The 19,688-nt window shown below is 39.0% G+C and overlaps 2 protein-coding genes across 2 annotated transcripts; one reads left to right on the forward strand and one right to left on the reverse strand.

The window, feature by feature from the left end:
- Positions 1-464: 464 nt before the first annotated feature.
- Positions 465-10,219, reverse strand: chrne (cholinergic receptor, nicotinic, epsilon). The gene is made up of 12 exons (XM_008427642.3): positions 9,782-10,219; positions 5,486-5,619; positions 4,741-4,785; positions 4,497-4,606; positions 4,233-4,388; positions 4,044-4,141; positions 3,762-3,962; positions 3,162-3,276; positions 2,968-3,082; positions 2,673-2,880; positions 2,389-2,522; positions 465-1,460 (listed from the first exon to the last, which is right to left on the reverse strand). The coding sequence occupies exons 1-12, from the start codon at positions 9,846-9,848 to the stop codon at positions 1,290-1,292; spliced, it is 1,554 nt and encodes a 517-aa protein (XP_008425864.1). The 5' UTR covers positions 9,849-10,219; the 3' UTR covers positions 465-1,289.
- Positions 10,220-10,344: 125 nt separating this feature from the next.
- Positions 10,345-19,547, forward strand: gltpd2b (glycolipid transfer protein domain containing 2b). Its single transcript, XM_008427639.3, has 4 exons — positions 10,345-13,357; positions 16,021-16,079; positions 16,237-16,433; positions 16,798-19,547. The coding sequence occupies exons 1-4, from the start codon at positions 13,288-13,290 to the stop codon at positions 17,408-17,410; spliced, it is 939 nt and encodes a 312-aa protein (XP_008425861.1). The 5' UTR covers positions 10,345-13,287; the 3' UTR covers positions 17,411-19,547.
- The last annotated feature ends 141 nt before the right edge of the window (positions 19,548-19,688 follow it).

Below are 19,688 nucleotides of genomic sequence, written 5' to 3' on the forward strand. Positions count from 1 at the left end.
TGGGAATGTGTCCAGGCTGTAACCCGGTACTTGCTGGAGTGATCACTGGAGGAAGGCTGCCCCCTTGTGACCCTGCTAGGATAAGATGATATATAGGAGATAGGTAGATAGATATATCTTTATGTTAAATGTCAATGAAAAATAGCAGCTGAACTATTGACACAACGGGAAAGTCAAAAGAAATCATCCAATACATAAGGCAGGGACTTGTGGAGCTGCTGAAGTCTGGTTCATCCTTGGTAACAATTTAAGGTCAAGGAGTTTAAAAGACAATTCCACTGAATAATAAATACATTTCTGACCGATTCTTCGTCTCATTATTGTGTTATTTATCTTGCATTCATTTATCTTAATGTAGTACACATTCTCGCCACAAGACGGCGTTTTATCCCATTAAAGTTTTAACAATATGACTCGGACTATAAAGGCTTGTCCTAAGGAAAAAGTGCCAAAAAATATGTTAGTACTTAGAATCAAAACACTTTATTTTGGAATAATTTATTAAATACACAATTACAAATAATAATACAAAACCCAAATCTGGGAATTGCTATAGAATCTCTGGTTCAACCACCCAAATGCTATAAATCAGCACATCCAGTCATAGCCTCAATGTGCTTTATTTGACATGTGTGTCAACAATAAAAGTTACTTTATTTAGTTCAGTGTTACACATAAAAACATTGACAAAAAAACAAAAAAACAATGAACGCATAATATCATCATTTAATCCATCTGCCTTACACAAGGTCATTAAAACAAGAAGGCAAATAAGTGTTTTATTCTGGTTGCTCTGGGTTTTCTTAAGACAGTGAACAATTAGGCAACTTTTCCTCTTCACATATAAACAAAGCAGCTAAACCTCAGAGGGAGTCTCCTTTTACATCCGTCTTTCCGCCAGTAAAATTAAATTTGCTTAGTCAAAAGCTTTAGACTTCTCTCTTGAAATGCCTAAAGCCTAAAGGTTCTCAGTTTCGAAATGTCACGTCTTTCTCATAGACTCAAAAGTAATAAATAAAACACAAACCATATTTTGAAGGATTTTCCTGAGCAGTATTATGATTTAGAACATAGCTTTGTTGAATCACCAAAGAAAGAACATGCCAAAATTTAAAAGTAAATTAAATCCTCAGCTGCTTCGCAGATGATCAGTGTGATTTTTGACACAGATCTATCCAACCTGACTTAACCCTAAAGGCTCGGACTTCACAAGCCGTGCTGCTAACTTACAGCATGAGGAAAAGTGAACTTTGTAAATAAATGCTCCAAGAGCAAGCAACAGTTTGTTTTTAAGAAACTGGAGCATATTTCTTGTTCTCTCCAGGAAATGGCAATTCTGGCGCTTGGTTGAAGTGCCCAGTAAGGAAAATCCCCACGGTGCCTACAGTGAAGAGGAAAATGGCAGCCCAGAAACACACCTTGTCGATCATCTTTCCTATCAAAACCCAGCTTTCAATTTCCTGTGAATAGAATAGAAACAGCATTTATTGTTCCAGAAGGGAAATTCAAGTGTAACAGAATAACACAGCAACAACCTTAATGGGTTTTATTTGAATTGTTGTTTTTTTAATGCACTAACACAAAGCAGGACAAAACTGACGTTGCAAAGCAGAAGGAAAAAGGAACTTTGGGTAACACTTTATTTGAAGGGGTGTGCATAAGACTGACATAACACTGTCATGAACATGAACGAGTCCTTATGAATGTCTATGACAGTTGTCATGAAGTGTCATTCAGTAAATTATGACACTGTTAATGTTGCTGTAAAAGTTGCATTAAAAGTGCCAACTTTGCATGATTTTGTAAAAAATGACAATTTAATGTAACGTTGGCACTTTTTCCTGGACTTTCAATGCAACTTTTAGTGCAACTTTGCATTAAAAGTGTCATTATTTACCGAATGACACTACATGACAACTGTCATAGACATTCATAAGGACTCGTTCATGTTCATGACAGTGTCATGTCAGTCTTATTCACACCCCATCAAATAAAGTGTTACCGAACTTTGTTTTAAAAATTTTACGGAAAACATAACTATTTATATTCAGCCTCCATTGCCCATGAATAAAATCCAAACTACGATTAGTAAATAGGATTCTCCTGAGTGAGAGTTTGATAGAGAAAATCAGAGAGAAAAAAACAAACATAATGAAGACCAAGAAACACAGCAGAGAGGTTAGAGGTAATATTTCTGCTACTACAGATCAGATAGCATCAGATATCCATAAAATGAAATGATGAAACCAGAAAACCCCAGTAAAATATACATTGAAGATTATAAGATGACAAAGACAGCTTAAGAAGTAAATATACTTTTGGAAGGCACATCATATTTGTTTAAAGCAGAACAAAATTAATCTCCAAACTTAAAAATGCAATACTCACAGATCCAATGTCATTCTGTTGTCTTTTGCTTTCAGCAATGAAGTTGCAGGCATCCACACACTGCTTAATCTCAGGTGCCGCCTGCGCTAAACTCTTGTACAAGTTTGCAGTGCTGCTCACATCTATATTATTTACTACAGAGATTGAGAAGATAACAGTTAGAAGCAGAGTAACTCCACCAGTAGAAACAAATAATACTTTGGGGTCAACAGCATCAGCACAGGGGGAGGGATTCTTCTAATTGGAGTACATGGCAAACTTTATCAATTAAAAATCACTCTCACCAATTGATCGAGTGAGGCCATGTCTCTCTCTTTGTTTGTCGAACATCATTTCACTCCGAGGTTGCTTCAACACATATTCCTCTGCCCTCTGCATGAGGCCGAAAGAGCTGCGCCGCCTCTCCTTCAACCCGTTCATCTCTGCTGTCGCCTCACTGTCGTCCACCAGCGGGGACATGCCCAAGAAACGAGGCACCATTTCCAAGAACAGCTACAGGAGACGGTTTGGACAATCTTTGTTAGCTCACGAAAACGACGTCTGTTCTTCAAAACATGTCATTTCCCGCGGTGGGCTTACGTGCTTGACAGTGTGGGACATGATGTGAGTGCTGGGGCTGCGGAGAGAGTAGTTCAGCACCACAATCTGATTGGTTGCAATGAGGGTTGTGACACTCATGACAAAAATGAGGTACCTGAGAAGGACATTAGAGATGATCTGTTTTGGATTAGAGCGTAAAACGTAACCAGCAGGCGAGACTACAGATGACTCACTTTCCAATCAGAGGGACAGACAGCGATGTCTCAGGGACCTTTTGAGCAATCAGAAACAGGAAGACAGTCTGAGCCAGCAGCACAGAAATGGAGACAGTCAGTTTTTGTCCTCCAGCTGGAAGGAAACGGCAAAAAAAACATCTAAAAATATAATCATTGGACAATAATAGCAACACATAGAGAGGGCAGCAGCATTTTGGAATTTTTATTATTTTGCTGTCAAATTAAAATGCAGGACATTAAAACTCACAAACTATTAATTAATATAATACTACATAATCAGCCACTCCAGCTCAGACAAGAAGGTAATATAGAATAACGTTTGCGTCACTTGATTTGGGCATAATGAGATTAGCGTCAAACATAACAAGATCTCCTTATTTACAACTTTAAGGTCAACTCCCCTTTGTGTCCACATCTATTAAAAACAATGAAAAACTAGTTGAGGAGGAAACTAAATTAGATGAATGAGTTCTATTTTTGATATGATTCTCATCCGCCCTCTTTCTAATGCTGCCCTGGACAACTACCCACCAATGTTCTGTTCTTTTTTTTTTGTTTTGTTTTTAAGGGCTGTCGATTATAGCAATTCGCACTGGCCTTGAGCAGGAAGGAAGTAGGCCAGTACAACCAGCGAGGAGATGAGAGAGCAGGGCAGGATGATGTTGATGATATAGAACAGGGGCTTCCTCTGAATCACCAGGTTGAACACGATCTCCTGATACTCCAGGTCGTCGGGGGAATACCTCGAGTTGATCATCTTCCTGGCAGGTCGGTGGACAATGGCCCACTCGCCATTCTCTGTTACGGGGACACAGAAACAGTCGGGGTAAACCTGTAGAATCTGAATGTCAGGATGCTGACAGAATGGATGTTGTGTACCTGTGAAAGCAGCTGGGTCGATATGCACCCATTCAAATATTTCATCATTTTCAGTAGCCAAGATCAAGTCCAGCTCATTGTAGCTGTATGTTTGGGATCTTGTTTGGGTTTTTGACAAGAGAAAAGAAGAAGAAAGACAGTTATAATGCAGCGTAAGGCCTGGATTCTGTGTTTTATTTTATTTTTTACCTGAACACCAGTGTGCAGTTTTGATAGTCAAATGGGAAGTAAGTAATTTCAATTGCACAGGTGCTACGATAGATAGCAGGAGGCAACCAGTACATCCAGCCATTACTGCTGATCAGGACATTTGCGTAGTAAGCTACGTCAAACTGGCCGTCAATGCTGCACAAAAAGAAGAGAAATTGGAAACAACGCTGACCTGAGGCTGCATTCTCGCTCTGCAGCAGGAGAAAATATGCAGAATTTGACACATTTTTGCAAAGCCCTCACTTGTTCTCAAGGACTATGTCAGGAAGCCAAACCGTGTTGTACGGGACGCGGATAACTTGAATGCCGTGATAATCGCTCTCGTTCCAGGCAAGGCGATAATCAGACCATTGCTGTTGATGACATTTGAGAGAAAGGTCACCAATGACGTTAAAAAACAGACACGGCTGCAGTTAAACAAGAGAAAAAAAAAGAGACATATTGCTTCCAGTAACTCAAGCCACAAATGACAAGAGAGTAAACTTACGATTTCAATCCATACATTGGTTGTTAGAGTCTCTTCCTTTTCATTCTGAAAATTCGGAGAGAGGAGCAGAAAAAGGAAAACACTGAACATCTGTTGTCTTTAAATAGAACCAATACTGTGCTAAGAAGCTTATCAGAGAGGTAAATCTTGTAGAACTATTTGTTTTCACAATTTGTAATGTCTTGTCTTGATTTTGCATGCAATTGACTACACAAAGTAGTGAATACCAGAAAGACACAACGAAGGTTTGAACTCTGCGGTTTGCTGTGAAGTCCCCATTTTGCTGCAGCGACAAATGGTTTCTAAGAGACATCGCTAAATGTCTAAAGCTCAGTAAAATGAGATGGAGAGCATTTGTGAACACAATTTCAAGGCTTGCAACATATTTTCAACAGAACTTAGGTCTGAACTTTGACTGGGCAAGAACATGACCAAACATACTCCCAAAATGTTCCTGAAGCTGTTTGTTCACTAACGTTCCCTAAAAAACCTCACAAGAGCAGGAGTATTTGTTGTCCTGGTGAAGCAGTTGACTTGATTTCATGTGAATATGAAAGCACACTATTTTTGATTTATTTAAAAAAATATATGTATATAACCTTATGTTGATCTTTCACATAAAACCTCATTTAAATACATTGAAGTCTGTGGCTGGGAAGTGGAAGTCTCTTTTTGCAATGGAGTTTGCTCTTATCTTTTATTTGTGTGGGGTTTTTTTCAACAAATGACAGCTTGCAGCTCTTACCAGTGAGATAAGGTTCGTCAGCGTCAGCTTGATCATAACCTGCACTCTCTCCCGAGGTTCAACCGCTGGACGAATGTTCTTGTTGTAGTTTTTGAACAAGTCGTAGATCAGCTTGGACTCCTCATTACAAACCACTGAAGGAATGAAACGCAGGACATAAAGAAAGACACCAGGGGAATTTTCTCCGACGATCATGACGTATTCAATAAACATGAAATCCATCCATTTTCTTTACACCCTTGTCCCTCAGTGGGGTCGGGAGAGGTGCTGGTGCCTATCTCCAGCTAACGTTCCGGGCAAGAGGCGGGGTCACCCTGGACAGGTCACCAGTCTGTCACAGGGCAACACAGAGACACACAGGATACACAACCATGCACACACACACTCACACCAATTTGGAGAGGCCAGTTAACCTGACAGTCATGTTTTTGGACTGTGGGAGGAAACCGGAGTACCCGGAGAAAACCCACTATGCACAGGGAGAACATGCAAACTCCATGCAGAAAGACCGGGGCCAGGAATCAAACCCAGAACCTTCTTGCTGCAAGGCAACAGCTCTGCGCCACTGTGCAGTCCTAAACATGAAATCAATCTGCTAAATTTAATTCATAACTTTAGCCTCATTGTACATCTGTGTCTTCCAAGTGTTTGATGCCATATGCACAAACACATAATTTCCACTATCCATAGCAACCCTAAATCTGCGCTTTAAATCGGGCTTGGCTCATAAACACTAGAATTAGTTTTCACGTTTTGCAATAAAAGGTCAAAGTTACACACTACAAAACATGGAATCATGTTCTCCCTTATGAACCGGCAGCCTGGCTGCTCCTGCCAGGCGCAAATATTTAATCTACCCATGGGACAGTTTGCATAGCTGCCGCTCTGTAATGACAGCGTTGACAGCTGTTTCATTTTTTTAAATCATTAAATAAGGTTGAGCTTCATATAAGATGCATTCAGGGACAAACATAGTCAAAGTGTGAACATCTGAATATCTAAGTGCAGCAGTCTTTGAACGCCTCCAAATAAAAATAGAAAATTAGCTAAAGAACAGAAATCTGTGAATTCGGTTTGATCTGCAGTAATAGAAATAACATTGCACCACACATCCGTTTGAAACAATGCTGTTGACTTCAGCGTATGACTATTTGAGCTGAACAGTATGTACTTATCTTCTAAATACAGCTCACTCAATCAGCTCAAGTGCATACAAGGTTTAGTTAGTATGTAATGTCAACGCTTTGACCTCTCTTCACTTCCTGCTGCTGATCCCTAAATCATCTTGAAAGCAAGCGTAGAGAAAAGAACAGAGGATGGCAGGAGGGTGCATCAAAACTTTGACAAACAAAACCTGCAACAGGATCTTTTATGCATTGTGACACGAAGGCAGAGAGCATCTTGTGTCAGAGCAACATGACTGTACAGGTAAATATTACATCATCACGGTTTCAGCTTTGTAAATAACTGACCCTACTGCCGAGCTGATTACTGGCAAACAGCACAGAAATATACATTCAGGTCAATGACAATGTATAATAATGCATTTACAATGCATGATGCAATTCTGACCAGGTTAAAAAGTGAAAACCGAAATTCAGAAATACAAACAAACAAACAAACAAACAAAAATGAATTACTCATTCGTATCTCTACCTGCCCTGCTTTGATTTGTCATCCTCATTTAGGAGCATGTCTTTAAAAGATTTAAGGAGTTATTTATTATTTCAGTAAAGGTATATTTAGATGTGTGACATTGCTGGTGTCACCTGTGATGTGCAACTTTTTAGAGCAGTTGCAAAATCTCAACCAATGTTTTATAAAATATTTGGGACATATTTCAGAAAGTCCATTCTGAAAACTCCAGTTTGCAGGAACACATGTGGTCTTTCACATGAAAACTGCTTTCTTCCCAAGGTCAAACAAAAGAGCCGGTGGATCAAAAGGCTGTTCACTGATTCAGATATCTTTCTTTCTAAACTCCCCCAACAGAACATTGTGTCTTAGGAAATACATCCGGAGTGCAATAATGCATCCAGCATCCAGATGCAGCTGGTTTTGATAGAACATAATTGGGCTTTATTTCTGTTTTGCTTTTTATATTTGCGTGTCAAATATGGAATAGAAATGAAGTATGTGAAATCCTTTCTGTAGACTCCTGAAAGACCAATTGTTTTTGTTTTATTACTCTGTATTTGACCAAATAAAATCCACTGGGATCAGGAACTCAAGGTTGACCTGGGCAAGAAGGCAGCAGCAGGTAAGACGCGGCAAGTAAACAGAAATAACAGAAATAGACATTAGAAATATAGAAATACCAACAATTTGACCACAAAGGGCAGTAGTAAAATCAAATTTTAAAACAGTGGCAATTTAAGATTTAAAACACATATCCGTGGTAGGTAAATGTTTGATTAATTATCTTTAATTATTTTGCGAATGTGATTTTTAAAAATATATTTATAAAACATTACTTACAGTTTACAAAATCTGTATTATTATTCTTGTTTTATCTCGTGTTTCAGATCATTTTAAATAGGTTGAATGATTACATTAATAATTAGTTCTGTTAGTTTTCATTGACTGAAGTGAACTCATTTTAGTGATGAGTAAATCATAATCTGAAAATTATACAGACATCTTGTTGTATTTAAATGATTGTCAGAAAAAAATATAGTGAATTATGAAACTGTATAGTCAGATAGTTTCTGTTTTCCAGACATTTTATATAGATAAGTAAACAGAAAAAGCAGGCTCAACGATGATCTCTTTAAGAGAAAAAATCTAAACCAACCAGAAATTGTTTCCCCTGTTACAGTTATTATATCTTTACCAGTTATCAATGTTAAACTGGAGGATTTGCTTCTAAAGAGCAAAATTCATGTTTCCATCAATTATAACAAACCATCGTCACAATAACACACCGTGTTGATCTGTCATTATTCATTTTGCTGAAATGTTTTTAGTTTTGCGTCTGACGTAAAATGACAAACACCTTCTGAAAAAGTTTCCCTTTTATCCTGTCAATCCAAATACTCTTTTCCAAAAAGTCTTGAAAAGAATCAAAAATATTTAGCAAATATAAGTGGAGTATCTGTCTTTTTTTTTGTGTCAGCATTCGTTTTCTTTGGCGTTTTCCCATGGATGCAGTTTTTGTCCATATTTCTTATTGATGAACTCTGACCTTAACTGAGACAAGTGAAGACTGTGATGTCTTTGCTTGTGATAATTTGGACACTCAAAGAAAGATTCTTATCCGTAATTTCCATTTGTGGCTCTCCTGTAGATTTAAACATGGTTCAGAAACTCTTCCAGACTGACAGACTTTAGATTTTCACAGGATGTGTTGTTTTCCGAGATCTTTTAGCCTATTTCATGTTGCCAAAGAAATTGTTTACATCAAACAGTACTTACTTGTGAAAATTAGTCAAGCTTTCAAAAACATAATGTGGTTAACCGCAGTAAATTCACTAAGAGTCAAGCACTTTTTCACAAGGGGCCAGGGTAAGTTAGGTAATTATTAACCCTTAACTGAAAGCAGAATTTTAAAACTGCTTTTTGTATTTCCCCTAGTTATGGTCGTCTGACAATGATAAAAATAACAAAACGGACAGATCAACAATCCTAACATTCCTATTTGTACAGGGTAAAAAAACTCAAAGCAGAATTCAATGAAAAACATTTGAATCATAATCTACCTTGGGATCCTGCATGTTGGGGCCTTGACTGTTTTCAGCACGATGAGTTGTGTGCTGCTGCCGATAGAATCAAAGATCCTGCACAACCACCCCACCACTGGCCCCCCAGCTTTAAATATCTGAATTCAATATCAGGCTCGTTCAAAAATGAAGAATAATGACAATCCTTCATTTTGGTAATGTTACCACACATCTGTTACAGGTATCTCTTTTCCTTTTTCCTACTCTCACATTATTCCTACTGTGATGTTTGTCATTTAAACTGTATAAACAAATTAAAAATTATACTTAAAATGACCCTTTGGAGATTAAATTCAGTTTTAAAAACAGGAACCGGGAAAAGTCCTAGTAAGCATAACAAAAACTGCATTCTTACTGAATTCCATCTCGTTTTATTTTTTGTCTTATGGGGTTGTAAATGGTTAACATGACTTATGTCTTGACCAAGGAACATTTTCTACACATAACGAATCGCTAAAAGGAAGACCTGTGGAGTTGCTCATCCTTGAACACTGATCGCCGTCCACATATAGCATCACAACTGCGCAGCATGCCAGTCACTGAAGATCAACCAAAAGTTTGTAAGCACACCACTTACCCAGGCTCGTTAGAGTCCCCAGAGCAGCGAGAAATACGAAAAATATCCCTAAACAGCGCAGAGCCATTATTTTCCCTGGAGCCCCCTAATGCATTCCACTTGACTATGTTTAAATATAAAGTGTGAGGAGGAGAAAAAGTGTGAGAGTAAAGACCGAAGGGGAAGAGCCTTAAATCCCCCCTATCAAACACCCCGACTGTTGTCCAGCCCCACTGTCGGTCCATCCGAGGCTCGGGTTACACAGCAGCTGGAGGCACTAAACCAGGACTTCAAGTCACACTCCAGCCATCCACAATAATCATCATCAAGATCATTTAACAACTGCAGCAATGCAACCCGTCCATCCTGTGCGGTTTAGTTTCTGGAACTGCTTCCTGTCGATATGCATATGTCCAGTTTGATTGGCGGCGTGGATTTGATTTTAACTGTTTTTGTGTGAGACTAACGAAGAGGCTCGGATTCACAGACGCCCACTGGGGTCGCAAGGAGAACAGGTGACTGGATGTGTGGGCCTGCCCCCCCTCCCACCAACTCCCCCTCTGCTATGAATGCTGGGTATTAATACATACTGCAGACTCATACCACTTCCACTGCAGGAGTCCTGCAGCAAGACAGAGACTGTGGATTACCAGTATTAATAGGACAAATAAATAAAACACCGGGGACCGAGTCTCTGATCAGCATCAAGATAAGTCAGCTAACTTTTATGTTTTCTACAACTCACTTCAAGATGGCAGACAAAATTTAACTGACATACTTCACTGTTATAATTTTGCTAACAAAGATAATGTCTTTATTCAGGGCGAAGGGCAACAGTGGGAAATCTGGAATGTGCTATGTGAGTTGCTCAGAATGTGACGTACTTCTAAATATACAGCAAGGAAAACAGAGATGGGCTTCTTTACAGTAACTAGAGCTTAGAGAGGTTGTGAGTGTCCCACACTCACAACTCAGACGCAGGTCTAGAGCAGTCCGACTTCACGTTTAGAAAACACTTATGTTTACATCCAGGAAAATATCAAAAAAGTACAAAATAAGTTTTCAGCGACGGTCATCGACTGCAGCCGTGTCCATCTCTTACTGAACTGCCTTTCATAAACCACACTAAGTGTTGTAGAAGCAAATAAAACCACTGAGATATGACACACAGACAGGAAAAAAACATTATACAATAAAAACATGGGTTGCATATTTTTAGGACGAAAAGGAAATGACAAAAAAAGTGGAAACACTTTAGGGAAATAAATATGCAAGAGAATAATGAGACACTGATTCAGATACAGAATCAAAAACCAAACATTTTTATTTTCATATTTTGTTATTTTCAATAAATTAGTAATTTTGCAGCTGATCTTGCAAGCCGCTCATTTGAAAATAAGTCATGATTTGGTGGCTACTTTCCTTTCTAACTCGAGTGAAAACAGCACACTAGTCAGACTTGTTTTTCTCACTTTGTTTCCTCACTTCCAACCCATCTTTTGTTAGATAAACAACGATTTGCAGTTTGTGACATGGTGCTGTCGTTTGTTTAAGGTTGTTAAACGTGAAACCCGATACGTCGGGGATTATGCTCTGAATTATAAAAGGCTGCACTGAGTCAACATTTGCAGAACCATCTCTGTTGGGGTATGTCTCTACAAGCTTTGAGCATTTACAGCCCCCATATTTTGCCCATTCATCTTTGCAATACAGCTACAGGTCAGACATATTGCAGGCAACCCTAACCCTACAATTCAGTGGTGTCTAACAGGGCAGCACAGATGGATAGCACCAGAAACAACCATGCCCACACACATACTCCCCCCTAAGAACAATCCAGAGAAGCCAGTTAACCTAGCATTCATATTTTCTTTTATTTGACTGTTGGAGGAAGCGACGACACGCTGGAGAACCCACAAATGTACGGAGAAAACAAGCAGAACGACAGGCAAGAGTCAAACAGGGAACTTTATTGCTGCAAAGGGAACAGTGTTAACTGCCCAGCATCGATTTCCTCACCAATAAATCCAAATAAAATACATTAAAGTTTTGAAATGAGTCAAACGTGAAAAATTTTTTTTTATGAGAATAATTGTTTCAAGACAACATGTAATAGTCTATGCATGCATGACCTAACCAAAGTAATTATGTGGCTACTGAGGGTAATTTGTAGCGTCACGTGTTAGATAAGGGCTTTACTGCAAAAAGAACAGATAGGCAGACCTCAGATGTAAATATATGGATCTATTTATCTTTTTATAATGTTTCAGTGAACACACCAGTGAAGGTTCTGCACACCAGCCTCTTTGGTTTAAGTTTACACTTGCAGAGGCATCACAATGGTTGCAAAGTAATGATGTGAAGCCAAATACCTGCAGCTGGTGAATGAGTCCCTTCATCCCCTTTTTTTATCAGATGGTGCCTAGTTCAGATCCGATCATCCACTGGCTCCACTGAATGAAAGGCCTGTGCCCAGCGGTCCCCACAGTCTCATAATGAATGGCCCTGCCTTCACTTTTTTTCCCGCTCCTTTGCTGGAAAATGCCATTGTTAAGCCCTTCTTCATGAGAGGACACGTGGTGCAGCTTGAGTGTGGAGTTCAATGTCTGTTTAGCTCCCTTTGGACAGCACTGACTGAACCACCGGAGGCAATAATCAGGCAATTTATGAGCCACATTAATCAGTTTACGAACATGACTTATAAATCTTAGACGTTAGCTAAAGCAAGTCACATTGTGGTTTCAAAGGTCAAACGTTATTAAAACAAATTAAAGATAAGTACCTTCTGTGTTTTGTGCAGCTTTATTTTTAAAATTTGAACAGATTTCTGCACTTTTTTGAACCTACGCTGACATGACCTTAATACATAATTTAACTATTCATCTAGTATTTGCATAAACTCAGAGGTTTTGGAGCTTTGCTTGTGTGTGTTAGGGTCATTGTGGCCCTCCCTGCGGTGTGTGTAAATTAGTTTTGATGTGACAAGGGAGAAAAAGGAGTAGAGGAGAGGGAGCGTAGTGGGGGAGGGAGTGTAGTGGTGGGAGGAGAAGTGAAGGAGCGAGCATTTCTCTGCTCACCAGGAATATTGAGCACACACAGAAGATGAATTGGGAAGAGAGAGGTCTCTGTCGGATAAGCTGAGTTGGCTGTACTTTATCAGCTGCTCCCGGCTGATCTCTGGACTCTCAGATTGAGCAACTCACCAGGAGACCGGCAGCTGAATAATGATTTAAAAAAGAGAGAGAAAAACAACAGAGGGAAAACAGCAGCTTAAAAATGCAGGAATAACTGACAGGAGCATGCATACAGGTTTTTGGAAATGCAATGACGTCTGAGAAATGTTTCCTTTTGAAGTTTTGAGGAAGAGCATGATCGGTTTCAGAGGACAAGGGGGGGGTCAGAGGACGGGCTCCGGTGACAGCCAGTGAAAGGACCTGAGCCCTCATGTGAAACACGGAGGAATTAAAAGGTAAAGGCAGAGAAAAAGCAACAGAGGCAGACTGGCAGGCCGCAGACTGAACGTCAGGATGGGTGTGAAGCGCAAGGCGGCCGCTGCTATCTTGGTCCTGCTGCTGTGTCTTGGATCACTGTGGCTGCGTGAGTATTTCTCTGAGAGTGCAGTGCTGGTCAGCTACGATTAGTTTTATTTCCTCCGCTCTGTTTGGAATGCATTTGGCTCAGATTAGGACTGAATCACATGGTGCAGACTCAGGAACACTGGTCGTATTACATCAATATGGATCAGTAAGATACTATCGTGTACCTTCAAACTTAATTCTGAGGTGTTTGACTTTCATAAACTGTCAGATTCCTAACTTACAGAAGACATTTTTATTTTACTGCTATTAAAAACCTTCTTAATTTCAGTTTCTAATACAAAAGAAAAAAACAATCAGATAAGAAATGTGCAATGTAATAATTCCAGTAAGGTCTAAACTGAGACCATGTGACATCTGCTCCAGATTGTCCTGGTTTTTAGATGGGAGCTGAAAGCAGCCACCTCTGGACTTTCATCTTAACCCAACTAAAAAGGTTCTCCGGTCCAAAAATGTTTCTTTTTTATTTACTTTGAAAGCTTACCATGTCTTATAAGAACACTTGTTTCACTTAAACTGAAACAAGTTGGGACATCAGACTCAAAGCATATCAACAAATAAAAGCTCCTTTTTAATAACATTACAACGAGAAACTAGTATTTATTTTATTGAAACTTTATACAGCAGACCAACTCAATATATATATATAAGTAATATATGTACTATTATATCTTAATTTCAGTATATCTCATAAATATTATTTTGTGGCAGATTTTGCTACCCCATAGAATATTATATTTTTGACTTAATTCAACAAGCAGCATGAATGCAGGTGACATCAGGTAAGCTCACTGGGTTAAATCTAGAGTACATTATAAAATATTCACAGCCTTTAAACCATTTCTTAGTCCACATTTGAATATCTGTTGCAAATAAAATCTAAAACTTGTAGCCTTTTGCTAGTGGAATTTTAGAGAATAGCTTCTTTGAATACTTTGTATAATCTGGGGAAAAATATTAACCTTCTTTTGCAGCAACAGCAACATTTATGTGAGGCCTATTGTGTTTTCGCCCTACTGGAACTTGGGGAGGGTGTAGATAAGAATGAAGCGCTCCTCCATTTTCAAGGTTTCAGATGTCTTTGTTAACATCCAGATACTGAGCCAGAAACGCTGGTTCCCATACTCCCTGTGAGAAACTCTGCAATAACCCAAGTAGAGACGGCAGTGACTCTCTGTCTGATTAGACCAGATCAAACTGAACAGATTCTGATTCTTGCAAGAATTAATAAAGTTATGTTTGAGTGGAAATCACAGATTTCTGTTTGTCATCACTGGAAACTTTTTTTTTTTATTCCATTATCAACTGTTTAAGTCAAAACCTTTTAGAAAAACTGGTGCCACTGCAGATGCATGTCTTTTGAACTACGTCTTTATTAGTTTTGCATATGTATTGACGAAAAGTTTCTTTCTATTCTGCTTTGGTTGTTAGATGGAGAGTCCATAAGCATTTTTAAGTCTTTCCACAGATTCTCAATAGGATTCAAACACATAAATATCTGCCTTTATATTTAACCTCCACCACAGTCTCAAGTCTTGTGCAGCCTCCAGAATCAGGAATGCTTTGGTTTACCTCTATCCACCAACACAGCTGCAAGTTGACTCTAACCAGCTCTCCTGCTGAAGAAAAGCATCCTGTCACCACGATGCTGCATAGTGATGTGTTCAGGGTAACTGGGAGTGTTTCCTTCCCCCCCATTTACACAATTTTGCATGTCATCCAAAAATGTAAATGCTGGTCTGAGTTGACCAGAGAACCTTCCTTCACGTCTTTGCATGTCACTGATTGTGACAAATTGAAAGTAGGATCTATTGTGGCTTTGTTCTTGCCAATCTTCCTCAAAGTCCAGATTGACGAGTAAAAACTAATATTTGTACAGTTCACAGATTTTCCTACCTCAGCTGTTAATCTTTTGAACTCATACTTGGCCTCGAAAGGCAACTGGTTGCATTATTTATAGGTGTCAATAAGGTGAAATTACTCAAATATACACCATCCTGTTTGGATTTTAAATTTTCCAAAACTAAGTATCAATTTCCTCTGACATCACAACCATGCTGCACTTTCGACTATCATATAAAACCCCCATAGAATAAAGTGAAGATGTTCTGGGACAAAATAATTAAAATGTTTCTTTGATGCATTTGCAATGCACTGCATTTCATTAGAAAGCTCACTTTTGCACAATGTTTGGTAAATCCTTGTCGAACTTTAAATCATCAGAAACGTCTGAAAGCCAGTTGTTCCTTAATCTGTTTCCTGGTAATAGGATTAATGATCGGCAAAACTGCAACACATGAGAACGAAAGTAGGCTACACTCAAGTAATTGAAGGCAATTAGAGGTATTACTACAGCGGCAGGACTTAAATTAAAGCACTGCTCATTGATCAGCTCTTCACCCCCTTAGCCCACTCTAGACTCTCTCTTTTTATTGATGTTGCCTATAGCATGCAGCTTTTTTTTTTTTTGGAGTGAACTAATCCTTTAAAAAGAAAATTAAATCATCAAACAAAAGCAGCTATCGTGAGCTGCTGAACATAGAAGAAGATTTCAAGGCTTCTTCAAACATTGACAAAATACTACACCATCACAATTGTCAATTTTGAAGAGATCACTGCCAATATTGTCTGACATGTTTGTGTTTTTCTAATGTCTTGCTGCAGAGGGAGGTTTGGACTATCACTGGGATTCCTGTTTAAAAGGTTACAATCATGTTAACAAGGTAAAAGTTCACAAAGGCTAGAAATGACTCAACTGCTAACCCAAAACCGGGTTTGTGTTTGTTGGGAAGCCCGCTAGCAGTGAATCCATAAATCACATGAGCTTTTTCTTTCTTTGTCTCCTGTTGATTAACCCCTGACCTCACCACACGCGCCCAGCCCCCGCTGCAAAATCAGCATCACCAGCTGTCCAACAGCAGCGAGGCAGAGGGGACGCAGGGCCCGCCTGCTCTCGCTCTGTGCCCCGGCCAGAACTTCCAGGTGTCGGTGTTGGTCTCCCACCTGCTGGCTGCTCGGGCTTACACCTCGGATGTGCTGCTGCAGCCGTATCTGTCCAGCTGGGACGAGCTTGTAAAGTAAGAGCATCAGTTAAAGATTTGCCACAGAGACAGCTTGAAAAGTATTCATATCCCTTGAAATTGTCGCAATTTTTCATGTTACAACCTCAAATTTCAGGTTGTTTTAATGGGATTTTATGATAGAGGAACAAATGCTTAAATCATTATAACATTTCATTTAATTTTTTTACAATTTTAGACCAGACATAACTGTGCAACTGTTTTTCTGTCTTTTACCTAAAATACTAATAAAAATACTTATTGTACTTATTATAAATGTCTGGGTTTTAGGGACATAAAGCATTAACTAGATAACAGCAACACAGTGCTGTATGAACCCACTTCTGGCACTGATTATTTCTGTTCTTTGTCTCTGTCCCAGGTTCATGGAGTCTCTGGGCCCTATGGTTAGTTTAATATCAAAGGAGATAGAGACTAAGACTTCTATAATCCGCCAACTGGCCCTGCTTTCTGAGAAGGGCCCAGAAGCAGAGTTTGTCCCAGACACGCACTCAGGAAACTCTGAAAACTCACAAACTGGGGTGAAAAAGTTTGCTGGGTATTCGCAGGATACCTACCACTCGGTGCACTCAATGATTTGGACTGAGCTGAATCGAGGCATAGTCGATTTCCACCACCAGACAGACTCAGGATGCCGGACTCTTCTGCGACTCCATCGAGCTCTGCTCTGGTTGAAACTCTTCCTGCAGAAGCTGGCAGAGACGCCGACGGCCGGACGGCTCAGGAGCCCCTCCGATCTGTGTCGGGAGGCGTACCAGAACACCTTGTCTCACCACCACACTTGGTTTGTCCGGCGGGCGGCTGAGTTGGCCTTCATCGCCCTGCCGGAGCGAGGATTTTTCTTCAGGCTGGTGTGTGTGCAGAACCAGGAGGAGCTGAGCGTGGTGTTAACCAGAGTAGTTAACGCCATTGGAGAAATCTATGACAGGACACAGAAAGCACTGGAGGAAAATGGCATGCTGGACTTACCTTGACAATGTGAATCATCTTTTTGTCTTTGAAATCACCGTTAAACTTTCAATTTCAATCAAAAACGAAGCAAACCTTTCAAAACCAGCTGAGAAGACTATTACTGAAGTCAAAAGATAAACAGTCTGAGCTCATCATCGAATTACCTTTGAGATAATTCGATGAAACAGATGACATATGGAGGCACTGACTCATTTAATCGAGTGAAAACGGCATTATAAAAGCATCTGCGTAACGCATTTAACAAGCAGGAAGCAGTGTTTTGTGACTGGATCAGATTTTAATGGCTCGTTCTTGTATCTTCCTCTGCCTGTTACGGCATTTTTCTATGGATTAGATGATAACTGCCTGATTAAGTGTGAATAATTTCATGCGCATTGATTTTGTACGCTGATGCCAACAAATTGCCACAGCACCAGTCTCCCATGATGAGAGGTCTGATGTGAAACAACATGTGCTGACGGCATGCTGCCTTTTAGAGTAAATGTGCCAACATGACAGACAATAAGAACATTTTCTGTCATATTTAGAAAAATTAAGATTTAGTAAGACAAGAAAGAAAGTACTTGGCAGTTGTTGTTTTTAATATGCTGCAAGAAGCCAAAATATGCAACTGTATACATTAATCCAGGTCTGGATGATTCTGAAAAAAAAGGTTGTTCCTTCATTCAATCCTGTATGTTTTTTTCCCTTTCAGGTTAGAAGAGGTGGAAAAATATGAAATGTTTCCCTCGACATGCTGATCACAGTTGTAATGTGATCATTCATCCAGCAGAGGCTCCAGTACTCTACTCTGGAGTAATCTTAAATCCACTGACAGACTTATACAAAATAAGATCATGTTATAGGTCAAATAATAATAAATAAATAAATAAATAAGCTTTATGCATTCAGCTTTCTTAAAGAAAATGTCTTGCAACTAGCATTCACTGGTTTACATCATACTATTTTAAAACCCCATAATGCTTCATAATCCTCACCACCTGCCTTTCCTTGCATTATTCTCTTTCTAAGGAGAGAAAAGAAAGGAGGGATAAAGATATAGCTTGAAACCATGGAAGAGAACTGAACCCATTCTTTGAACAGCATTTTACATGAAAAATATTAGCTTTTATTATTATCATCCTACATCAGATTGTATGTCAAAGTTTAAGCAGTTTTCTGTAAAAATAAAAAAATAGCCAATGAGCGAATTTTGACTTTCACAATAATAGCTTAGTTTAAAAAGTGTATATATACCCCCCCACCCCACCCCGCCAGTACCACTCATTCTATTTCATAGCATCAAAAGGTGAAAACAAAACTTCTACTATTTAAGATTATCTCCAAATTTCAGGGAATGGTTTTGAATTTTTTAAAGGGAGATTCTGTTAAAATATTATAAGTAGTCCATATCTTATCTGCAGTATATTGTCCTCTTGGTGTCTTTAGCTTAGCATAGACCCAGGTTGGTTGAAGCAACAAGCAGAAGCTAACGGCTAGCTAGTCTAAAAGCAGCCAAGACCAAAGCAAACTCGTAACTTCTTAAAGCTACGGCAATCTTATTAACGTCCCAGTTTTTTCGTTTAAGGCCGTTTTACAAACCTTTAAACTGTTGCCATGTTTGAATTGATCAGTTATTTACAGAAAACCTGATACGAGAAAAGGAGGTAAGAGTCGGTGCATCACTAATAGTCTTCCTGTAGGAAACAAACATATATTAAGAAAGATACATGTGGGATATGGATAGAGTTATTGGCTGATTTAAAAGTAAAGCTGAATATTTTAGAGGTTTATGTAATCTTCTGCCTCCTACCTTTATTTTCTTTCAAAGCAAACATCAATTTCGGTGTAAATAATACCCAATGTAAACATGAGGACTGAATAAAGGTACAACTGCTATGATGTTTTTGATTCTGATCCCTCTCATACTTAATGTTACACTCAGTGTCCAGTGTAAACTAATCTGAAATTAAACTAAACTAGTTAAATCATGAATTACCTTCAACTATATGACTGACTATCACATTAAAAATTGTGTACTACTACTTAATCTAAAAAAGTTTTGAACCTTTTTTTTTTATACTTGTCACATTTGCGTGGATTTGTTATGTACCACTGAGATTATTTTGAGTGAGATTACAGAATATGTTTACAAAAAGACTCATTTGACACTTCTTGACTCCTTCTTTTTCTCTTGAAAGTATAATACATTGTTGCAATATCACAATCATCGGATAATGCAAACAAAACAATCCAAACACTTCAGTTAACACGAAGCTAAGATGCAAGAAGCAAAACCAA

Source organism: Poecilia reticulata, chromosome 14 (genome assembly GCF_904066995.2).
Source record: "Poecilia reticulata chromosome 14, P_reticulata-male-v2, whole genome shotgun sequence".
Taxonomy (NCBI): domain Eukaryota; kingdom Metazoa; phylum Chordata; class Actinopteri; order Cyprinodontiformes; family Poeciliidae; genus Poecilia; species Poecilia reticulata.